This window comes from Manis pentadactyla, chromosome X (assembly GCF_030020395.1).
Source record: "Manis pentadactyla isolate mManPen7 chromosome X, mManPen7.hap1, whole genome shotgun sequence".
Classification (NCBI taxonomy): domain Eukaryota; kingdom Metazoa; phylum Chordata; class Mammalia; order Pholidota; family Manidae; genus Manis; species Manis pentadactyla.
Genome location: NC_080038.1, coordinates 142,820,177 through 142,838,308, shown reverse-complemented (window position 1 = coordinate 142,838,308; position 18,132 = coordinate 142,820,177). Strand labels below are relative to the sequence as shown.

Sequence of the window (18,132 nt, the reverse complement as noted above, 5' to 3'; positions counted from 1 at the left end):
CTGAGAGAGAAATGTTAATTTCCAATAAGAATTGTTGATTTTTCTATTTCTCCCTAATATTTTAAAGAGTAATATTTTCTACATGTATTTTGAAGCTTTGTTATTAGGTACACAAATATTTGGAGTTGTTAGATCCTCTTTGACAGATTAACCCCTTTATCATTATGAATTCCCCCTCTTTGTTCCAGGTAATAATCCTTGTTCAAAAATACACCTTTTATTGTGGTAGGCAGAATGGACCCCCCAAAATATCAAGGCCCTAATCCCTAGAACCTGCGAATATGTTGTGTTTCATGGTAAAGGGGACTTTACAGATGTATTTAAGGTTACAGTATTAGTCTCTATTGCTTCCATGACAAATTCCCGCAGATTTAGTGTCTTAAAACTACACAGACTTATTTTCTCACAGTTGGGTAGGTCAAGGACGCAGGAACGGCATGGCTCAGTTGAATCTTCTGCTTAGAGTCTCATAAGGCCAAAGTCAAGGTGTTGGCCTGACTGAATTCCTTTCTGGGGGCTCTAGGGATTAATTCGCTTCCAAAGTCATGCAGATTGTTTTCAGAATTTAGTTCCTTGAAGTCGTCGGGTTAAGGACCTCATTTCCTTGATGGCTGTCACCCGGGAGTCATTGTCAACTTCTGGAGTCTGCCTGCATTTCTTGGCTCATGGCTCCCTTCCTCCATAGTCAGAGCCAGCAGAGCCTGAGTCGTCAGGTTTGGAATGTCTCTGACTTCACCCCCTCTGCCTCATCTCTCCTCTTTGGTCACATCCCTCTTACTCATCTGCCTTCCTCATCTGCTTTTACAGGATCATGTGATTACATTGGACTCACCCGGATCATTCCCTATTTTAACCATCAGTTGGTTAGTAACCTTAATTCCATCTGCAAAGTCCTTTCATGGTCGTACCTAGGTTAATGTTTCACTGGAATAACCAGAGGACAGAAATCTTTGGGAACATCTTTAGAATTCTGCCTACCACAGTTACGGACTTTAAACTAGGAAAAGTATCCTGTGTTATCCAGGTGGACTCAGTCTAAGCACACGAGCTCTTAAAAGCAGAGAACTTTCTCTGGAGGAGGAGCAGTATGGCAGAAGGGGAAGTGTCAGAAGAACTCCCAAGCCTGAGAAAGACTCAACGTGCTGTTACTGGCTTTGAGATGTAAAGGGCTTTGTGCAGGGATCAGAGACCTCTAGGATCTAAGGGCAACCCCCAGCTGACAGCCCAAAAAGAAAACTGGGATCTCAGTTCTCCAACCACGAGAGACAGATTGCCAGCAACCTGAATAAATCTAGAAGCAGATTCTCCCCAGAGTCACTCATAAAATCCCAGCCAACTGACATCTCGATTTCAGCTTTATGAGACTCTGAGCAGAGAAAGCAACCAAGCCTGTCTGGACTTCTGAGATACATGACTGTGAGATAATAAGTTTCTATTGTTTTAAGCTGCAGGGTTTGTGGTAATTTGTTACAGCAGCCATAGAAGACTAACAGATATTAATATAGCCACTCCAACTTTCTTTTGGTCAGTGTTTGCATGGCTTTGTGTGCCCTTTTACTTTTAATCTCTGATTTTTATAGATAAAGAGTATTTCTTATAGATAGTCTATAATTGTCTTGCTTTTTTTTATCCAGTCTGACAGTCTTTGTCTTTTAATTGGTATTTAGAACATTTGCATTTACTGTTATTGTCAGTAAGTTGGGTTTTAGCGACCTTCTTGCTGCAGCCTGGGAACTCCTGCAGCTCCAGGCAGTGAGCTGGGGAAATAGAGTTTACGTCCTTCGTTTTCTTTCTTTCTGCCATCATGGTTCTCCGCTGCCTGTTGCCTAGTGTCTGAAAAGTATTTCATGTCTTTTGCTGTTTCTTGTTTAAGATGGGAAGGAGAAAACCCCATTCCTCTTACTGCATCAAAGCTGGAAATAGATGTCCTCAGCAGTGTAATTTCTAATGAATGTGAACATCCTCTTCAGAAAGTCCCTTTTTCATGTGAAGTATGAGAGAGAGAGAGAGAGAGAAAGAGAGTGATTTATTCAGTCATGAAAAGTATAATACATGTACCAGAATGTGACTGTATTTGAACATGGCAGCTGCTGCCTTTTTAAAAACAGAATGAAATAATTAGTCACAGCCAGAACTTAACCATATCTTGGACACGTCAGCCTTTTTCAGTCTCCATGTCACGGTATGGCTAGTTCCTTCTGCTTGGAATGCTTCCTCGTCTCATGTCCTTTCCAGTCTGGCAGCTTCCCATGTATCCTCTGGAACCAGCTCCAGGGTCGTCAGCTCTCTGCTTCCCAGTGCCCTCACACAGAACCTGTGTTATTTCCTCCTCTGGCTTCCCATCTCCCTCTGCCCTAGCACCGTTCCAGCACATAACAGGCTCCATTGTGATTATGTTTCTGTGTGGACACCCTCCTACCAGGCAGCCCTGGAAAGCAGGGAACGGATGTTTCTCTTATCCCTAACACAGCGTTACTACATAGAACTTTTCAATAAATAACTGAACTGGTGCCTCATTTCATGTGCTGAAAAATTCTGCTGTTACTACTCCCCAACTCATTATCACATATTTATAAAAGTGAATCCTCTTTAACCGTTTTACTTTTCTCCTAGTAAATTCCTCATCTATGCCTGTTTGCTGCTGTTCTCTGTGCTACTGGCCCTTTGTCTGGATGGCATCATTCAGTGGAGTTACTGGGCTGTTTTTGCTCCAATATGGCTGTGGAAGTTAATGGTCATTGTCGGAGCCTCGGTTGGAACTGGAGTCTGGGCACGAAATCCCCAGTATCGGTAATAGTGCGTTATAAAACCCACTGGTCTCTACCCCGAGGCAGTGATGCCTTGTTTTTGACTTTTGATAAAGTAAGAACTGTTTTCATTTCTACCTAGCTGGGGTTTTATAAGAACTATAATATAGGCAAACTGAGTTCTGGTCTGAGTTTTTAAAAATTAGGTATTTGATAGGCGTTCCACCTACCCCCCCCAAAAAAAAGTGTTCTTTTGGGTGCTTAAGTTCCTAGCCAGCCCACAAAAGCCTGTGTAATCCGAAAGGCATCCAAAATACGGAACTGTTACACCATACTGGACTAGGAAGGATAGAACTGTCGTGTTTGTAGGAGCAATTTTACAAACCTGAGTTTTATTTCTGGTCTTCAGGGCTCTGCCCTTCTGTTCCAGCCCTGGAACTGGGGTTCCCCTTTCCCAGTCTCCTAGTCCTGGGTCTTAGGACTCTTAGCCGTGTGGGGGAGGTAGCTTGCCGCTGAGTCTCCGAGACAGGGAAAGATGGAGCCCAGATGCTCTGAAGGAGAGCAGAGCCTTCGGGGGCCAGGTAGCGGGGGGCAACTTGACCTTCAACTCCTCTGTGCCTTTCTTCTTGGATGCCTCAGCCGGTCCATGATCTTGGCGCTGGCTCCCTCCGCTGTGCAGCCTGGTGCTGCTGGGGCCTCTGAGATTCTCTCCTCTCTCCCTCGCAGAGACTGGAACTTCAGAAAGGAAACGGGGTGGTGGGGCAGAATTGAGCTTGGGGGACTATTCGAAACCTTCACCTGGAAGATGAGGAGTGTGCCCTAAACTCAGGTGTATTTGTCACCAAAAGGATACATCATACGTGTTCATCTTTATTTCAGTGAAACATCGTAGGCCTTCCAAATGCATTTTTAAATATTTTCCTGATAGTAGCCTTATTATTTTTCAGTTGCTGATCTCTTAAGTTCATGCTTATGATACCTAAACAGCTAATTAAACTGATTTAGTTTAAGAACAATTTTAACTGCTCTTTGATCTGCAGGCGTTAATTCATCCTAATGGAAAAGAAAGGAAATAGCACCTGACAATAGTTGCCATATATTCTTGAAGTATAACCCATGCTTGTTCATAAAGCTGGAGTTATAGTAGTGCATGGAATGTGATTTACGTGGTCTTTAATCCGTTAGGAGATGAGGATGAGGAGACTTAAGGGATGCTTGTCAGTTTTTAGCAGTAATGCAATCAGCTTGAATAATTGTGGAAGTCGTTGAATTTAAAGTTATGAGCAGAAGTGTTTATATGCCGTCAGGGAAACAGTTACTGGCTATTACCTCTGAGAATATCCTTATACACTTAACACTTTAAGTGTGGTTTGGTTGTAATGTTCATGTGTTGTCATGTAACAGTTCTTTGATATTTGAAAGCTTGTCTATGAAAGATTCAGGTTACCTTTCTACCTGGTTTCCCTTCACTTTTTGTCAAATTTACAAATGTAGTTCGTCATATCAACAGAAGTTGGTATTTGCCCTGGACTGCTTGCTTAGCATGGAAATTCGGAACTGAATGTGTCTTCTTCTTTTTCCATGTCCCTTTTTAGAGCAGAAGGAGAAACGTGTGTGGAGTTTAAAGCCATGTTAATCGCAGTGGGCATCCACTTGCTCCTGTTGATGTTCGAAGTCTTGGTCTGTGACAGGATCGAGAGAGGAAGCCACTTCTGGCTGCTGGTCCTCATGCCGCTCTTCTTTGTCTCCCCGGTTTCGGTTGCAGCTTGTGTTTGGGGCTTTCGACATGACAGGTCACTGGAGGTGAGAGTTCATATATTCAAGAATGTTGTAAAAAGTAAAATCTCTTGGTGGGTTATGGTATTGTCGATTTCTTGCCCTTTGTTAGATTGACCATTAACTCTAGGTCATGGTGTGTGAGGGGACAAAACACGATGGCAATAATCATGTTTCTCTTCCTTGACCAAGAACAGGGGCTTTTTACCCCGGCCGTCAGGCTTCCGCCGGCTCCGTGTCTTTCCTTACCCACCTGTACTAGCCCTCTCGCGAGGAACAGACTGATAGGATGGTGGGAGAAGTTTATCGTAGTGGAACTGGCTTGTGCAATCATGGGGGCTGGAAAGTCTGAAATTCCTAGGGCAGGCCGGCAGGCAGGAGCTGATGTTGCAGTCCTGAGGCAGAATTTCTTCTCCAGGAAACCTCATTTTTTGCTCTTAAGGCCTTTGAACTGATTGGATGAGACCCACCCATGTTGTCAAGGGTGACCTCCTTTACTTAAAGACGGTGCCTGAATCAGTGCTTGATTCGATGACTGGCTACTTTATAGCCCAGCCAAACTGACACAGAAAACTCACCCCCACACCACCTCAGACCCCAGATCCAGCAGCACTTCAGCTGCTCACTGGCTAGCTTTAAGCCCTTTTTGCTTAGATAAAGGGGATACATAGATGAATAAAAAAGACAGTACTGGCAATAGTAATACTAGTGATGCCAACAATTGCAGATCACATTTATTGAACACGTAGCACAGGCCAGGCATTGGGCTAGGCACTTCACGTACACTGGCATCTTATTAAAGATTCACAACCATCCTGAAAAGTAGGTGTAGTCGCCGTCCCTGTTTTCCAGAAGGTAATGTGTTCCTGTCCACTCCTGGAAGGCAGGGCCAGGAGCCCCTTTCAGCCAGCGTGACTCCAAAGCCTGGGCACCAAACCACGTAGAAGCTGAGGGCCCCCAGCCTAGACAGACAGGTGGAGTGGAGGACAGATGCTGGGATGTTTGGTTTGAGCTGTGCAGGTTCAAGTAGAGGAAGGAGCCCGCAGTTGGGCTAGGAGGCAGCATAGGAGCTGGGGAGTGGCTCATCGTATGGGAAGCTTGAGAGGAAGGCACTATAGACAGGGAGGGTGAGGGAGCAAGTTCCTATGGGAACCAGAGTGAACAGGACCCTGAGCACCAGGAAGGGCTTGGCCTTGACCAGGAGAGCAATCCCTCACCTCTGGCACGGCGGGGGAAAGGGCACAGGTGGGAATGGCTGCTAGGCCCCAGTGACTCTGGGCGGACAGTCGCCCTAAGGGCCCACTTCCCCTCCGCGCACTTCCCCAAGCCTTCCACAGTCAGCCACTTCTTGCATCCCCCCCGCCCGCCCTTACCAGAGGTATGCAGAAGTCAGGAGGGATGGTGATTCAGGAAAAGATGTGTGAGAAGACTCCTCTGGAGGAGGAGGATGGGAGCATGGTGGGAAGCACCGAGCTAGCCCCTCTTTGCTCCCATGTAGCCGGTAGCTGCCTGTCTGCGTGGCGTCCCTTCCCGCCCCTTCCTCTAGCAGTCACTGGGGCCCTTTGCCTGTCCTGGGCAGGTCAGCCACATGCTTGCCCCAGACCCTCTCCACTTCTGCATCCTCTGAGCATTTGCTCCCGAACTGATGCACACACTGTCTAGTAACTTCCATCTCTCATCTGAAAGGGAAAGCAAAAGGACAGCAGCAAAGCCCTCTCAGTCTCTGGCTGTTATCACAGAAAGGCTCCCTGACCCAGTGGTGTGCTGGCCCTGTGCTCCCTGCCTAGCTGCTGCACACCGTGGGGACTGGCACTGAGTGAGTGCCCTGTGGCCGAGTCCAGCCTCTCCAGGCCCCCTCTTTCCTGGCTACTCTGTAGCTCCTGACGCTCCTGGTCCTTTTCCCCCAGTCTGCGCACCTCAGCGTGGGCCTCTGCGGCTCTGCGACCTCACAACAGGTTCCTCAGGACTTCAGCTGCCGATTCCTGGAGCCGCTGGATGCTGGTGGTCATGGAAACCGGCTCCGACGCGCCAGCAGCCCTGAGGCTCCGGGATGGTCCTCCGGATACAGTCGTCAGGCTGGGCACCGAGGCAACCCAGCCCACCTCACTAGTAACCCTCTGCACCATCCCTTCCGCCCCACCTCCCACCAGCACGCCCCGACACCCGACCCCAAATACCCCCTCCCACTTAACTTCCCACCCCACACAGCCCTCCCCCGTCCCCCACCACCCCAACTCCCACACCCTCAGCTTCCCACCGCCTACCTTCCCGCACCCTCCCGCCTGCCCCACTTACCTCACTCCACCCCAACAACACCTCACTACTACACCTCCCACGGCCCCGTCCACCCCTCCTCTGACCACCGCGCCCATACACTGGTCCCCAACGCCCCCACCCATCCACTTCCCAGCCCCCAGCTCCCCCCACCCCTCCCCCCTCCCCGCAGCTCCCTCCAACCCACCCACTTGCCCTTGCTGACACCCCCCCAGAACTCTCCCAGCACCAAGATCCCACCCCACATATACCCCCACCGCTCCCCCCACTGCCGCACCTCCCCCACCCCATCACTCCACCTCACTACTACCCCTCTCCACTGCCTCTTTCCCCCCTCCCTCCACCCCGCATCGCCCCATCCACCGAAATCCCCATTCCCCAAAACCCTCCCCCTGCTGCACACCACCCCACCTCCTGTCCCCAAACTTTGCAACCCCTATTTTCCCGCACCCCTCCCTGACTCCCCCAACTATCACAACCCCACCTGGACACCGCCTCACTACTACATCTCTCCACAGACACTTGCCCACACCTCTCACTGTCGCGCCCCCAAACTTGCCCCCATCTCCCCCATCCACTGACTTCCCACCCCCAGCAAACCCCACTCCTCACCCCGCCTCACAGCTCCCTACAACCCCCAGCTCCCACAAGCCCCACCTCCACCCCCCCCACCTCCCGACACCCGCACCCTCACCTCCCCCCATGTTCCCAACATCCGGCCCCCCACATCTCCCCTTCTTCCCCCCACTGCCCCACCTCCCCGCATCCGACCACCGCACCACATCCACTAGGGACCTGGGGAGGCAGAGCCCTGGGCCTCGTGAGCTGCAGCAGGTGGGAGAAGGCGGGGTTTAAGGGATGCCCAGAGGGAGGAGCGAGGATCCCCCACCCCGCCCCCGAATCCTTGTGCGCTCCACCCGGCAGCCTCCAGGGGGCGCTCCGACCCAGCTTCCGGATGTGATGTCATTAGTCTTCCGACTGGGAGGCCTGAGGGACGGGACGGCCTCAGTGTCTGACGCCGGATTCAGGTCACGCACAAGGACTCCAGGTAGAACCGCACGGGAGGCCTGAGGGCCCCCGCCCAAGAATTCAGGGGGCCCATGCTGTCGCCCAAGGAGGCCCCGGGAGGGTCCTCAGGCTGGGTTCCGCCTCCCACATGCCACACCCATGTCCCCTCCCGCCATTTTGAATCGTGAGCGTGAAGGCCTTGGTCTGAGGAGGGAACCCAGGTGGGCTGAGGGCGGGGGCACAGACCCACCGGGGGTCAACGGGAGGCCAGGAGGGAGGGCCGAGGGCGCCCCTGGAGCCGACCTCAGGCCCTGCCTTCCATCGCCCTGGGAACTCCTGGGCCTAGTGACCTGTTGGGACGGCCGCAGACGTCACCCAGGAGTGTCTCAGGGCAGGCAGGGCCTTGGTCTGAGGGGACGGGCCCCCATCAACATTCACAGGATCACAGGCCGTGCGCGCGTTGTGGTGAGGACCCTGAGGGAGGAGGGGAAGGGGCCCCAGAGGAGCCGCCCCTGCCTGTCAGCCATAGGAGGCCCTGGGGCGGAGTGATTACACGCGGTGTGCCCTGACTTCCTCCTCCGGGCCTCAGAGGGACTGGGACTGGCTTTAAGGAGCAGGCCCTCGGGTCATCGGACAGGAGGGCCCAGGCCCTGCTGGGAAGTCATGATGAGGAGCCCGCGGCAGGACTGAGGGATCCTGGGCCCCCGAAAAGAGCCTGCCTGGGAAGCTCCAGGGTGCTCAGAACCTATGCAGCTGGCCCTGACTTCCTCATCCGGGTATCACGGCACTGGGGACTTGCATAAGGAGCAGGTCCTGGGGTCGGCAGAGGGGAGGACCGGGTCCAAATGGGAGGCAAGGTGAGGACCCTGAGGAACACCTATGGACTGTAGACCCCAAACAGGTAGGGCAGCAGGGCCCCTGGGCGGGGTGTTGGAAGGCCCCAGAGCACGATAAGCACATGAGGTGTTCCCTGTCCCCTGCCGCGGGGACTCTTCCAGAGGTGAGGGCCGTGGTGTGAGGAGTGTGGCTTCAGGTGGACAGAGGGGTGCCCAGGAACGTGCGTGAGGACTGAACGGACCCTGTCTAGGAAACGGGGGACCCCAAGCGTATCTGCCCCTGAGGTCCATCCTGGGAGGCCAGGCCAGGTGTCAGGAGGAGTGATGGCGTCCACACTTGCTCCTGACGGGTGTCACAGGAAGGTGGCCTTGGCCTGCAGGATGCGTCCTCACGTTAGCAGAAGGGATCTTTGCAGGCCCTGCCAGGGGTAAATAGGAAACCCTTGAAGACGCTGAGGGGACTCCCACTCCAGCCAGAGGGGTTGGACCGTGAAATCGGCCCTGCCGGCATGATCCCTGAAGACCCGGGACAGGGGTGGCCTAAAGGGGTGCGCTGGCACCTCTGTCTCTGCCTCTGAGGGAGGTGGGCCCTGTTCTGAGGGGCGACGTGAGGGGGCAGAGGGAGCTGAGCCAGGTCCCGCCAGAGAGGAGTCCCGGCATCTGCCGGGACTCAGGAAGAGTAGCCTCGGCAGGATGGAGGGCATGAAGGTTGGCTCCCCGGAAAGGAGGAGGGACTGTGCAGAGACCGGGCAGGGCTGGCTGTCTGAGGCAGGCTCCCCCTTCCGCCGCATGGGCGGGGACGGTGAGTACCCTGGTGGTCTGGGATCCGTCATGTCAGCAGAGGGAGGAGTCCCAGGCTGTGCCGCGTGTCAGTGTGAGGACATCCCTGAGGACCGGCCATACCCCCATCCCCAACTCAGAAAGGAAAGGACTCCGGAGAGTCCAGCTGTCCTCTTTCCTCAGCCCTGGAATGAATAGTGAGCGGAAGGCCTAAGTCACACGCTCCTTCGTCGCATGGGCGGGAAGGGGGAGAGTCCCCCGGGTCGTGAGGTCTGAGTCTAAGCAGATGCCCACTATGCCCGGTGGGGGCTGGGAGGAAGCGCAGGCCCCGGCAGGGGTGAAGGGATGACCTACGGGAGGCCGAGAGCCCCCCCACCAGGACAGGGGCCGGCCCTAATGGCAGCCTTTGGGATCCTGCTGGGGTTCACGGAGTGTGCATGTGGGGCCTCATGACACATGTCTCTGAGTTCTCAGGGAGGTGAGGACCTTGGTCTGAGTGCCCCGGGTCAGGAGATCTAAAGAGGGGCAGCGGGGCCACAGATGCAGGAGTCTGGGGTCCTGCCAATATCACGGTGAGGACCCTGAGGGAGCAGGGAGTATACCCCGATGCCCAGAACCTAGAGAGGGCCGGCCCTGCTGTGAGGCCTGGGAAATCCCAGCAGTGCCTGTCAGGCTGAGCCCCTCCTCATGTCTGGGTCGGTGTTCTCAGGGAGGGGAGGGCCTGTAAGTGACGCCTGGACCCAGGCCAGCTGAGACAGCACCCCAGGCCCCGACAGGCTTCTCCATGCCAGGAGCATCGCCAGCCCTGGGCCGGGCCTGGGTACGCGTGGTCCCCACACTTCCTTCTGATCCCTTCTGGGCGTGTGTGCCCTGTTCCAAGAGCTTTGTCTCAGGCCAGCATCCGTGGGGGGTGTGGACCCTGAGCGAGCCAGGAGGGGGCAACCTTCCCTGGCCAGGCAGAGACCTCACAGAGGCAGGCCCACCCCTCCTGTCAGCACGGGGCGCCCAGGGCTGGGCTGGCGGACCTCACCCTGAGATGCCTGCTCGTGTCCTCTGGCAGGGACATCAGGAAACGGCAGCTGAAGTCCTGCGGCACCTGTCCTGAGGTCGCAGAGCCATGGAGGACCAGGCTGAGCCAGGAGACAAGGTGGGGCGCCCGACCTGTATGTGTCCTCAGGGCTCTTGCATACGGGACGGGTCCCCTCAGCCTCCAGTCCCTCATCCTCGGGCTCGGCTGGCACACCACCAGGGACCCATCATTTCATCCTTTGGGTTGTGCATGGACAGACTGCCCGCCCAGCAGGGGAGACCCCTGGGAGGCAGGAGCCCACCCCCAAAGCAGAGCCCCAGGGTCCCCGGTGCCCACTTCCCCCCGTCACCCCTGCAGGTTGCCATTCCCCTGAGCAGCGTCAGCATGCCTCTGGGCGCGAGGAGTGTGCAGTGCCTGTTGGAGGAGGCCCAGCAGGAGGCGAGCGAAGCCCAGGGCCTGGAAGGGGCCCAGCCTTCGTCTCAGGATGGGCCAGCCACCCTGGGAAGTGAGCCCCACGCCCATAGCTCCAGCAGCCATGGGGACGAGGCCGCAGGGGATGCCAGGGCCTCTCTCCAAGATGCGCTGCGCAGGAAGGAGATCCAACTGGTGACCTTCCTGCTCCACAAGTACCGCGCCAAGGAGCCGACCACGAAGGCAGAGATGCTGGAGCTGGTCGCCCAGGATCACCAGGACCACTTCCCTGACATCCTCAGCCGTGCCTCCTTGTCCTTGGAGCTGACCTACGGCATTGATGTAAAGGAAGTAGATCCCAGCAGCCACTCCTATGTCCTGGTCCCCACCCTGGGCCTCACCTGGGATGGGGTGACCGAAGAGCAGCGCCTCCCCAAGACCGGCCTCCTGGCGCTGCTCCTGGGCAAGATTTTCCTGTGGGGGGGCCGGATCCCAGAGAAGTATATGTGGGAAATACTTAGTGCCAGGGGGGTGTACTCCGGGAGGGAGCACTGCATCTTCGGGGAGCCCAGGGAGCTCATCACCAGGGTCTGGGTGCAGGAGCAGTACCTGGAGTACCAGCAGGTTCCCGACAGCAATCCTGCTCGCTTCCATCTGCTCTGGGGCCCCAGGGCCCACGCAGAGGCCAGCAGGGTGCAGGTCCAGCAGTTTTTGCTCAGGCTCCTTAGCACACCTATAGGCCCTTTCCTGTGCCCATCTGAGGAGGCTAGGACCAATGAGGAACAGGGTCCCTGAGCAGAGGGGGGCCAGGCCCAGGCCAAGCCCCCGTCAGGCAGGCGCTTCTGCTGGGCATGCAGTCAGGCCCCTTCTCCCTCTGGCCTAGGAGAGAGAGCAGCCAGCACTCTAAGGAGCGCAGGTTCTGTGCCACGTGGGCTGGAGCCTCTGGGCTCCTGTTCTCCCCGACCCCATGGAAGTGGGTCTCTGTTACCTCTGGTGTGATTCCCCCTGTTGTTCCTTTTCATAGAAAGGGCGGTTAGCTTCATCGTCTGTTTCTGTATGACATGTATCCCATGTATGTTTGGACAGTTTACCAGTTCAGTGCGTTGCTGTTTTGTAGACACATGGGGACACCTTCCATCTGAGTTTGTGACCAGAGCTAGGTCACATGGCATTGGCCTCGCCACTCCCTCCCAAAAGTGATGGAAATTAGCAGTAAAATGGACGGTGTCCCGAAATGGAGAAATAAAAGTACAGTTGGTTAATTCTTGCTCCAGATTCCTTCTCTTCTGTCGCTTTACAGAAATAAAATACATGCTGGCACCCGAATGTGCTTGCTGTGTTCAAGAACCTGGGAGGCATGTAAGACTCGCAGTTAAGACCCATGCTCCCTGGCTCATGATTCCCAGGCACTCCCTGGTCCTGTGCTCACTTGCAGGCCCTGTGTTAGCAGTGGGGTAAGGACGCCCCCCAGTCCCTGTAGAGTGATTGTCTTACTAGAGGATTGGTTTATTATAAACGGATATAACTCAGGGACAACGGATGGCAGAGACGCATAGGGGAAACTGTGGCCGAGGGTGTACAGCTTCTGTGCGCTCAGAGCATGCCACTCTCCCCAAATCGCCACATGTTCACTGACCTGGACGCTTTCTCAACTCCATCTTTGGGGGTTTTAAGGCTTCATTTCGTAGGCATGATTGATTAAATCATTGGCCTCTGTTGGTTGCACTCAACCTACAGCCCCTCCCTTCCCACAGAGATGGGGGTAGTGGTTTGGGACTGGAAGTTCCAACCCTCTCAATTACATGTTTGATTCCACTGGCAACCAGCTCCCATCCTTAGCTGCGGTACAAAGTCACCTGGTTAAGCAACAAAAGACACCTTTATTGTTCTCTTTACTTTGAAAATTCCAAGGGATTTAGGAGCTCTGTGCCAGGAACAGGGGTCAAAAACCAAATATCTGTTTCCTATTATAGATCACATATCACTGGCACATATTTGTCATCACTGATGATGAGTCTCTAAGCTCCTCAGTGAACCGTATCACCAAGTTTCATGGCTTCACATATTCCTCTCATTGAGTGTCCATTGGCTTTGTGATTTTTTGGTAACTGATAGAATGAGGCATATGTGACCGTGTTTCTTCTGCTAGGCTTAAAGAAGCCTTGCAGCTTCTGACTTGGTTTCTTGGAATGCTGTCTTCAGAATGTTTGTTCCTTTGAAATGCTCCCTCTAGGCGTAGGCAGCCGCCACAAGAAGTCTGACTGAGACCTGCAACCTGTAAGGAAGCTCAGGTTAGCGGCTTGGTGAGAGATGCCTGGCTACCACCCAACCGTTCCGGCCATTCCAGCCCCCAGGAAACTGAGTATGAAGCCATGTTGGATATTTAACCAAACTGATACTGAACCTTCAGATGAAAATAAGTCCCACACAACATCTGACTGTAACTGTGTGGGCGATCTCAGCTGAGCCCACTCAATCTGCAGAACCATCAAACATAGTAATAAATTGTTTTAAGCCATTCCCTTTTGTAGAAGTTAGGCAACAATAGATAACGAGAATACTGACTTCAACACTGATCCCTTGGTTACGATAGTATCTGCCAGGTTTCTCCACTCTGCAGTTACTACTTTTTCTTTCTAATTGATAAATAATATGTGAGGAGATGATACTTTAAGATCTCCTTAATGTCTTTTCTTTCATCAAAGTTTGAGCTACTAGCTTTAGTAAGCCAGAATCAAATGTTACTGTTTGATGGTTGCAAAACCGTGATAAAAGTTTCATTTGGTTTTTCTATATGAATTGGCATTACGTAATTAGCGTTCTGCCGCAGGAAGAAGCTTTGTCTGATTTTCTTTTTTCTTTTCAGTATATATGCGTGAATTCTTATTTTAGTAAACGAGTTGTAGTCTGTTACTAGCATCGTTTATTCTGATGCCCAAACTGTCCCAGAGTTGTCCAGTGGGCGCCCATTTCAGCTGGCTCCTTGGTGCTCTGGTAGTTTCTGAAAGCTTCCTTGCTTTTTGCTATGGACTGATGTTTTAGGCTCATCTTACATATTTCCTGCCCCAGACCTGGTATGTTTTCTTCCCAAAGATGCTGGTTTCTTGTAATAGGAAATGGGATTTAGAGACCACAGTCTGTGCCAGCATGCCCATTGCTAATGGGTTGGTCATTGTTTATAGGCTTTTGTAATGGACAGAGCTAGGAAATCCTTTTTTTTTTTTTTGGAGATAATTTATCAAGAGTTCATAGTGATATTTCTAATTCAAATTTAGGAGTATACTGCTTTTTTTCCCCTTGTTTAAAAATGTAAGTATCACTGATACACAATCTTTCAAATGTACAACACAGTGGTTCCAGTCACCCACATTATTAAATGCTCACCTCCTCTAGTGTGGTTACTGTCTATCAACATAGAAAGATTTTGCAGAATCATTGACTATATTCTCCATGCTGTACTACAGTCCCGTGACCAACTTATACTGTGATTGGGAATTATCGTGCCCATTTATCCCCCTCAACTTCCTCACCCACCCACCCCAACCCCTCTCCCTTGGTCACCACTAGTCACTTCTCAAATGTCTGTGAGTGCACTGCTGCTTTGTTCATTTTATCTTGCTTTGTTTTTATAGTCCAGAAATAAGTGAAATCACATGGTATTTATCTTTCTCTGCCTGGCTTATTTCACTGAGCGTAATACCCTCTAGATCCATCCATATTGTTGCAAATGGCAGGATTAATTTTCTTTTTATGGCTTAGTAATACTCCATCGTGTCTATGTACCACGTCTTCTTTATCCATTCATCTATTAATGGGCATTTAGCTTGCTTCCATATCTTGGCTATTCCACATAGTGGTGATAAACCTAGAGGTGCATATGTCTTTTTGGATCGGGGATGTTGTTTTCTCTGGTTAAATTCCTAGGAGTGGAATTACTGGGTCAAATGGTATTTCAATTTTTAGTTTTTTGAGGAATCCCCATCATACTTCCCACAGTGGTTGCACGAATTTTAATTCCTACCAACAGTGTAGGAAGGTTTCCATTTCTGTACATCCTCACCAGCACTTGCTATTTTTTGTCTTTTCAATAGTACACTGCCCTGTTTCATATGGTACATATTTGTTGCCTAAGCTGTTTGAAATTGAGGGTGGCCAATTATAAAATCTTTAAAATTAACTTGTTTGGAATCTTTGTGCTACTCAGTAATATACCTTGTTTTGTGATATTGGGAATATGAATATTAATTTATGTTAACAATTCTACATTATGACTCTTAATACATATTTGTGTGGGGCCAATTTGTAAATTTTTTGCATTTGTCTCCAAACTTAGCACTTGGCTCTGGTTGTCCACTTAGTTATTTGGCTTATTTGACTTGAAGGAACAGGGTGCAGTCAACAGCTTTGTCTGTCTGCTGCGGTTGAATAAAAAGGACAGAAACTAAGGAAGAATATGTGACGTTTTTACGTTGGAGAAATTTGGGGTCTTTTAAAGCGACCATTTTGGTGGGTTGGTCCAATAGAATTTCCACCTCAGGGGACTGCTGGGCTTCTGCATTTGTGTGGCTCTGAGACTGTCTTTGATTGGTATAGCTTAAACAATTACCTGTCACAAGCCATTTCTGAATGCTTTTCAGGATCTTTATTTAGAGATTTAATATTTTTGACTTATGTGTACATAATTTTGAACTAATAAGCCATGTCTCTGGTAGCTGCTGGAACCTCCTAGTTCTAGATTTTGAAGTGAGTTCACAATCTACCTAGGGTTAGAGCAGTGAAATATGTGTGGTTAAGAAACATCTCATGGTCAACAATTATGTAGTGCAGACATCCCAGTGTTCAGGCATTTGTACGTTGCATCAAACTTGCTGGGATGGGTATTGGAACGGGTGAGTATGGTGAGTGTACGGGGTTTGCTCACTAACTGTAATGTGTCTTCTTAGACGACCATGAGACTAAGTCTACACAGTGATCACTTCTGACCTGACCTGTTTGCCTTTTTTTTTTTTGGTGGCATTTTTCAGAAGGTAAATACTCTTCTGATGAAAGTGGCAACAGCTTGAGATAATTAGTCCATCCTGAACTGTAATTATTATTATTATTTTGTTACCATTAATCTACAATTACATGCAGAACATTATGTTTACTAGCCTCACCCCTTCACCAAGTCCCCCCACAAACCCCATTACAGTCACTGTCCTTCAGCATCAGCATAGTAAGATGGTGTAGAATCACTACTTGTCTTCTGTGTGTTGCACAGCCCTCCCCATGCCCCCCCCACATTATACATGCTAATCGTAATGCCCTCTTTCTTTTTCCCTGCCCCTATCCCTCCCTTCCCACCCATCCTCCCCAGTCCCTTTCCCTTTGGTACCTGTTAGTCCATTCTTGGATTCTGTGATTCTGCTGCAGTTTTGTTCCTTCAGGTTTTTCTTTGTTCTTCTACTCCACATATGAGTGAAATTATTTGGTAATTATCTTTCTCTGCCTGGCTTATTTCACTGAGCATAATACCCTCTAGCTCTATCCATGTTGCCGCAAATGGTAGGATTTCTTTTCTTCTTGTGGCTGAATAATTCCATTGTGTATATGCACCACATCTTCTTTATCCAGTCATCTACTGATGGACACTTAGGTTGCTTCCATTTCTTGGCTATTGTAAACAGTGCTGCGATAAACATATGGGTGCATCTGTCTTTTTCAAACTGGAATGCTGCATTCTTAGGGTAAATTCCTAGAAGTGGAATTCCTGGGTCAAATGGTATGTCTATTTTGAGCATTTTGAGGAACCTCCATACTGCTTTCCACAATGGTTGACCTAATTTACATTCCCACCAGCAGTGTAGGAGAGTTTCCCTTTCTCGGCATCCTCGCCAACATTTGTTGTTGTTTGTCTTTTGGATGGTGGTGATCCTTACTGGTGTGAGGTGATATCTCATTGTGGTTTTAATTTGCATTTCTCTGAAGACAAGCGATGTGGAGCATCTTTTCATGTGTCTGTTGGCCACCTGAATTTCTTCTTTGGAGAACTGTCTGCTCAGCTCCTGTGCCCATTTTTTAATAGGAGTATTTGCTTTTTGTTTGTGGAGGTGAGTGAGCTCTTTATATATTTTGGATGTCAAGCCTTTATTGGATCTGTCATTTACGAATATATTCTCCCATACTGTAGGGTAACTTTTTGTTCTATTGATGGTGTCCTTTGTTGTACAGAAGCTTTTCAGCTTGATGTAGTCCCACTTGTTCATTTTTGCTTTTGTTTCCCTTGTCCGGGGAGATATGTTCATGAAGAAGTCGCTCATGTTTATGTCCAAGAGATTTTTGCCTATGGTTTTTTCTAAGAGTTTTATGGTTTCATGACTTTCATTCAGGTCTTTGATCCATTTTGAATTTACTTTTGTGTATGGTGTTAGACAGTGATCCAGTTTCATTCTCTTACATGTAGCTGTCCAGTTTTGCCAGCACCATCTGTTGAAGACACTGTCATTTCCCCATTGTATGTCCATGGCTCGTTTATCATATATCAATTGACCATATATGTTTGGGTTAATGTCTGGAGTCTCTATTCTGTTCCACTGGTCTGTGGCTCTGTTCTTGTGCCAGTACCAAATTGTCTTGACTACTATGGCTTTGTAGTAGAGCTTGAAGTTGGGGAGCGAGATCCCCCCCCTCTTTATTCTTCCTTCTCAGGATTACTTTCACTATTCGGGGTCTTTGTTGTTTCCATATGAATTTTTGAACTATTTGTTCCAGTTCGTTAAAGAATGTTGTTGGTAATTAGATAGGGATTGCATCAAATCTGTATATTGCTTTGGGCAGGATGGCCATTTTGACTATATTAATTCTTCCTAGCCAAGAGCATGGGATGAGTTTCCATTTGTTAGTGTCCTCTTTAATTTCTCTTAAGAGTGTCTTATAGTTTTCAGGGTATAGGTCTTTCACTTCCTTGGTTAGGCTTATTCCTAGATATTTTATTCTTTTTCATGCAGTTGTGAATGGAATTGTTTTCCTGATTTCTCTTTCTATTAGTTCATTGTTAGTGTATAGGAAAGCCACAGATTTCTGTGTGTTAATTTTGTATCGTGCCACTTTGCTGTATTCCTATATCAGTTCTAGTAGTTTTGGAGTGGAGTCTTTAGGGTTTTTTATGTACAGTATCATGTCATCTGTAAATAGTGACAGTTTAACTTCCTCTTTACCAATCTGGATTCCTTGTATTTCTTTGTTTTGTCTAGTTGCTGTGGCTAGGACCTCCAGTACTCTGTGAAATAAC

General features: G+C 50.0%; 2 protein-coding genes across 6 annotated transcripts in view; both read left to right on the top strand.

The window, feature by feature from the left end:
- The window catches only part of LOC130681893 (iduronate 2-sulfatase-like), a 38,807-nt gene extending 28,658 nt beyond the window's left edge, over window positions 1-10,149 (top strand). The window contains exons 9-13 of one of the 5 annotated variants that reach the window (XM_057495663.1): window positions 2,614-2,790; window positions 4,343-4,550; window positions 6,479-6,632; window positions 7,722-7,845; window positions 10,131-10,149. In XM_057495663.1, coding sequence (XP_057351646.1) covers window positions 2,614-2,732 — 119 coding nt within the window. In that variant the 3' untranslated portion in view covers window positions 2,733-2,790; window positions 4,343-4,550; window positions 6,479-6,632; window positions 7,722-7,845; window positions 10,131-10,149. Of the gene's footprint in view, window positions 1-2,613; window positions 2,806-4,342; window positions 4,551-6,478; window positions 6,633-7,721; window positions 7,846-10,130 lie in introns of those variants that run through there. The other 4 variants (XM_057495660.1, XM_057495661.1, XM_057495658.1 and 1 more) reach the window with 4 other exon arrangements.
- On the top strand, window positions 9,335-11,657 carry LOC130681829 (melanoma-associated antigen 4-like). Its single transcript, XM_057495405.1, has 3 exons — window positions 9,335-9,443; window positions 9,932-10,059; window positions 10,809-11,657. The coding sequence occupies exons 1-3, from the start codon at window positions 9,335-9,337 to the stop codon at window positions 11,655-11,657; spliced, it is 1,086 nt and encodes a 361-aa protein (XP_057351388.1).
- Window positions 11,658-18,132: the final 6,475 nt, after the last annotated feature.

Bases quoted from the DNA above. Each gene is read 5' to 3' on its own strand.
- LOC130681829 (XM_057495405.1), top strand. From the start codon at position 9,335: ATGGAGGGCATGAAGGTTGGCTCCCCGGAAAGGAGGAGGGACTGTGCA. The intron at 9,444-9,931 runs GTGAGTACCCTG...GCCCCGGGTCAG, and splicing joins CCGCCGCATGGGCGGGGACG to GAGATCTAAAGAGGGGCAGC. The intron at 10,060-10,808 runs GTGAGGCCTGGG...TCACCCCTGCAG, and splicing joins TAGAGAGGGCCGGCCCTGCT to GTTGCCATTCCCCTGAGCAG.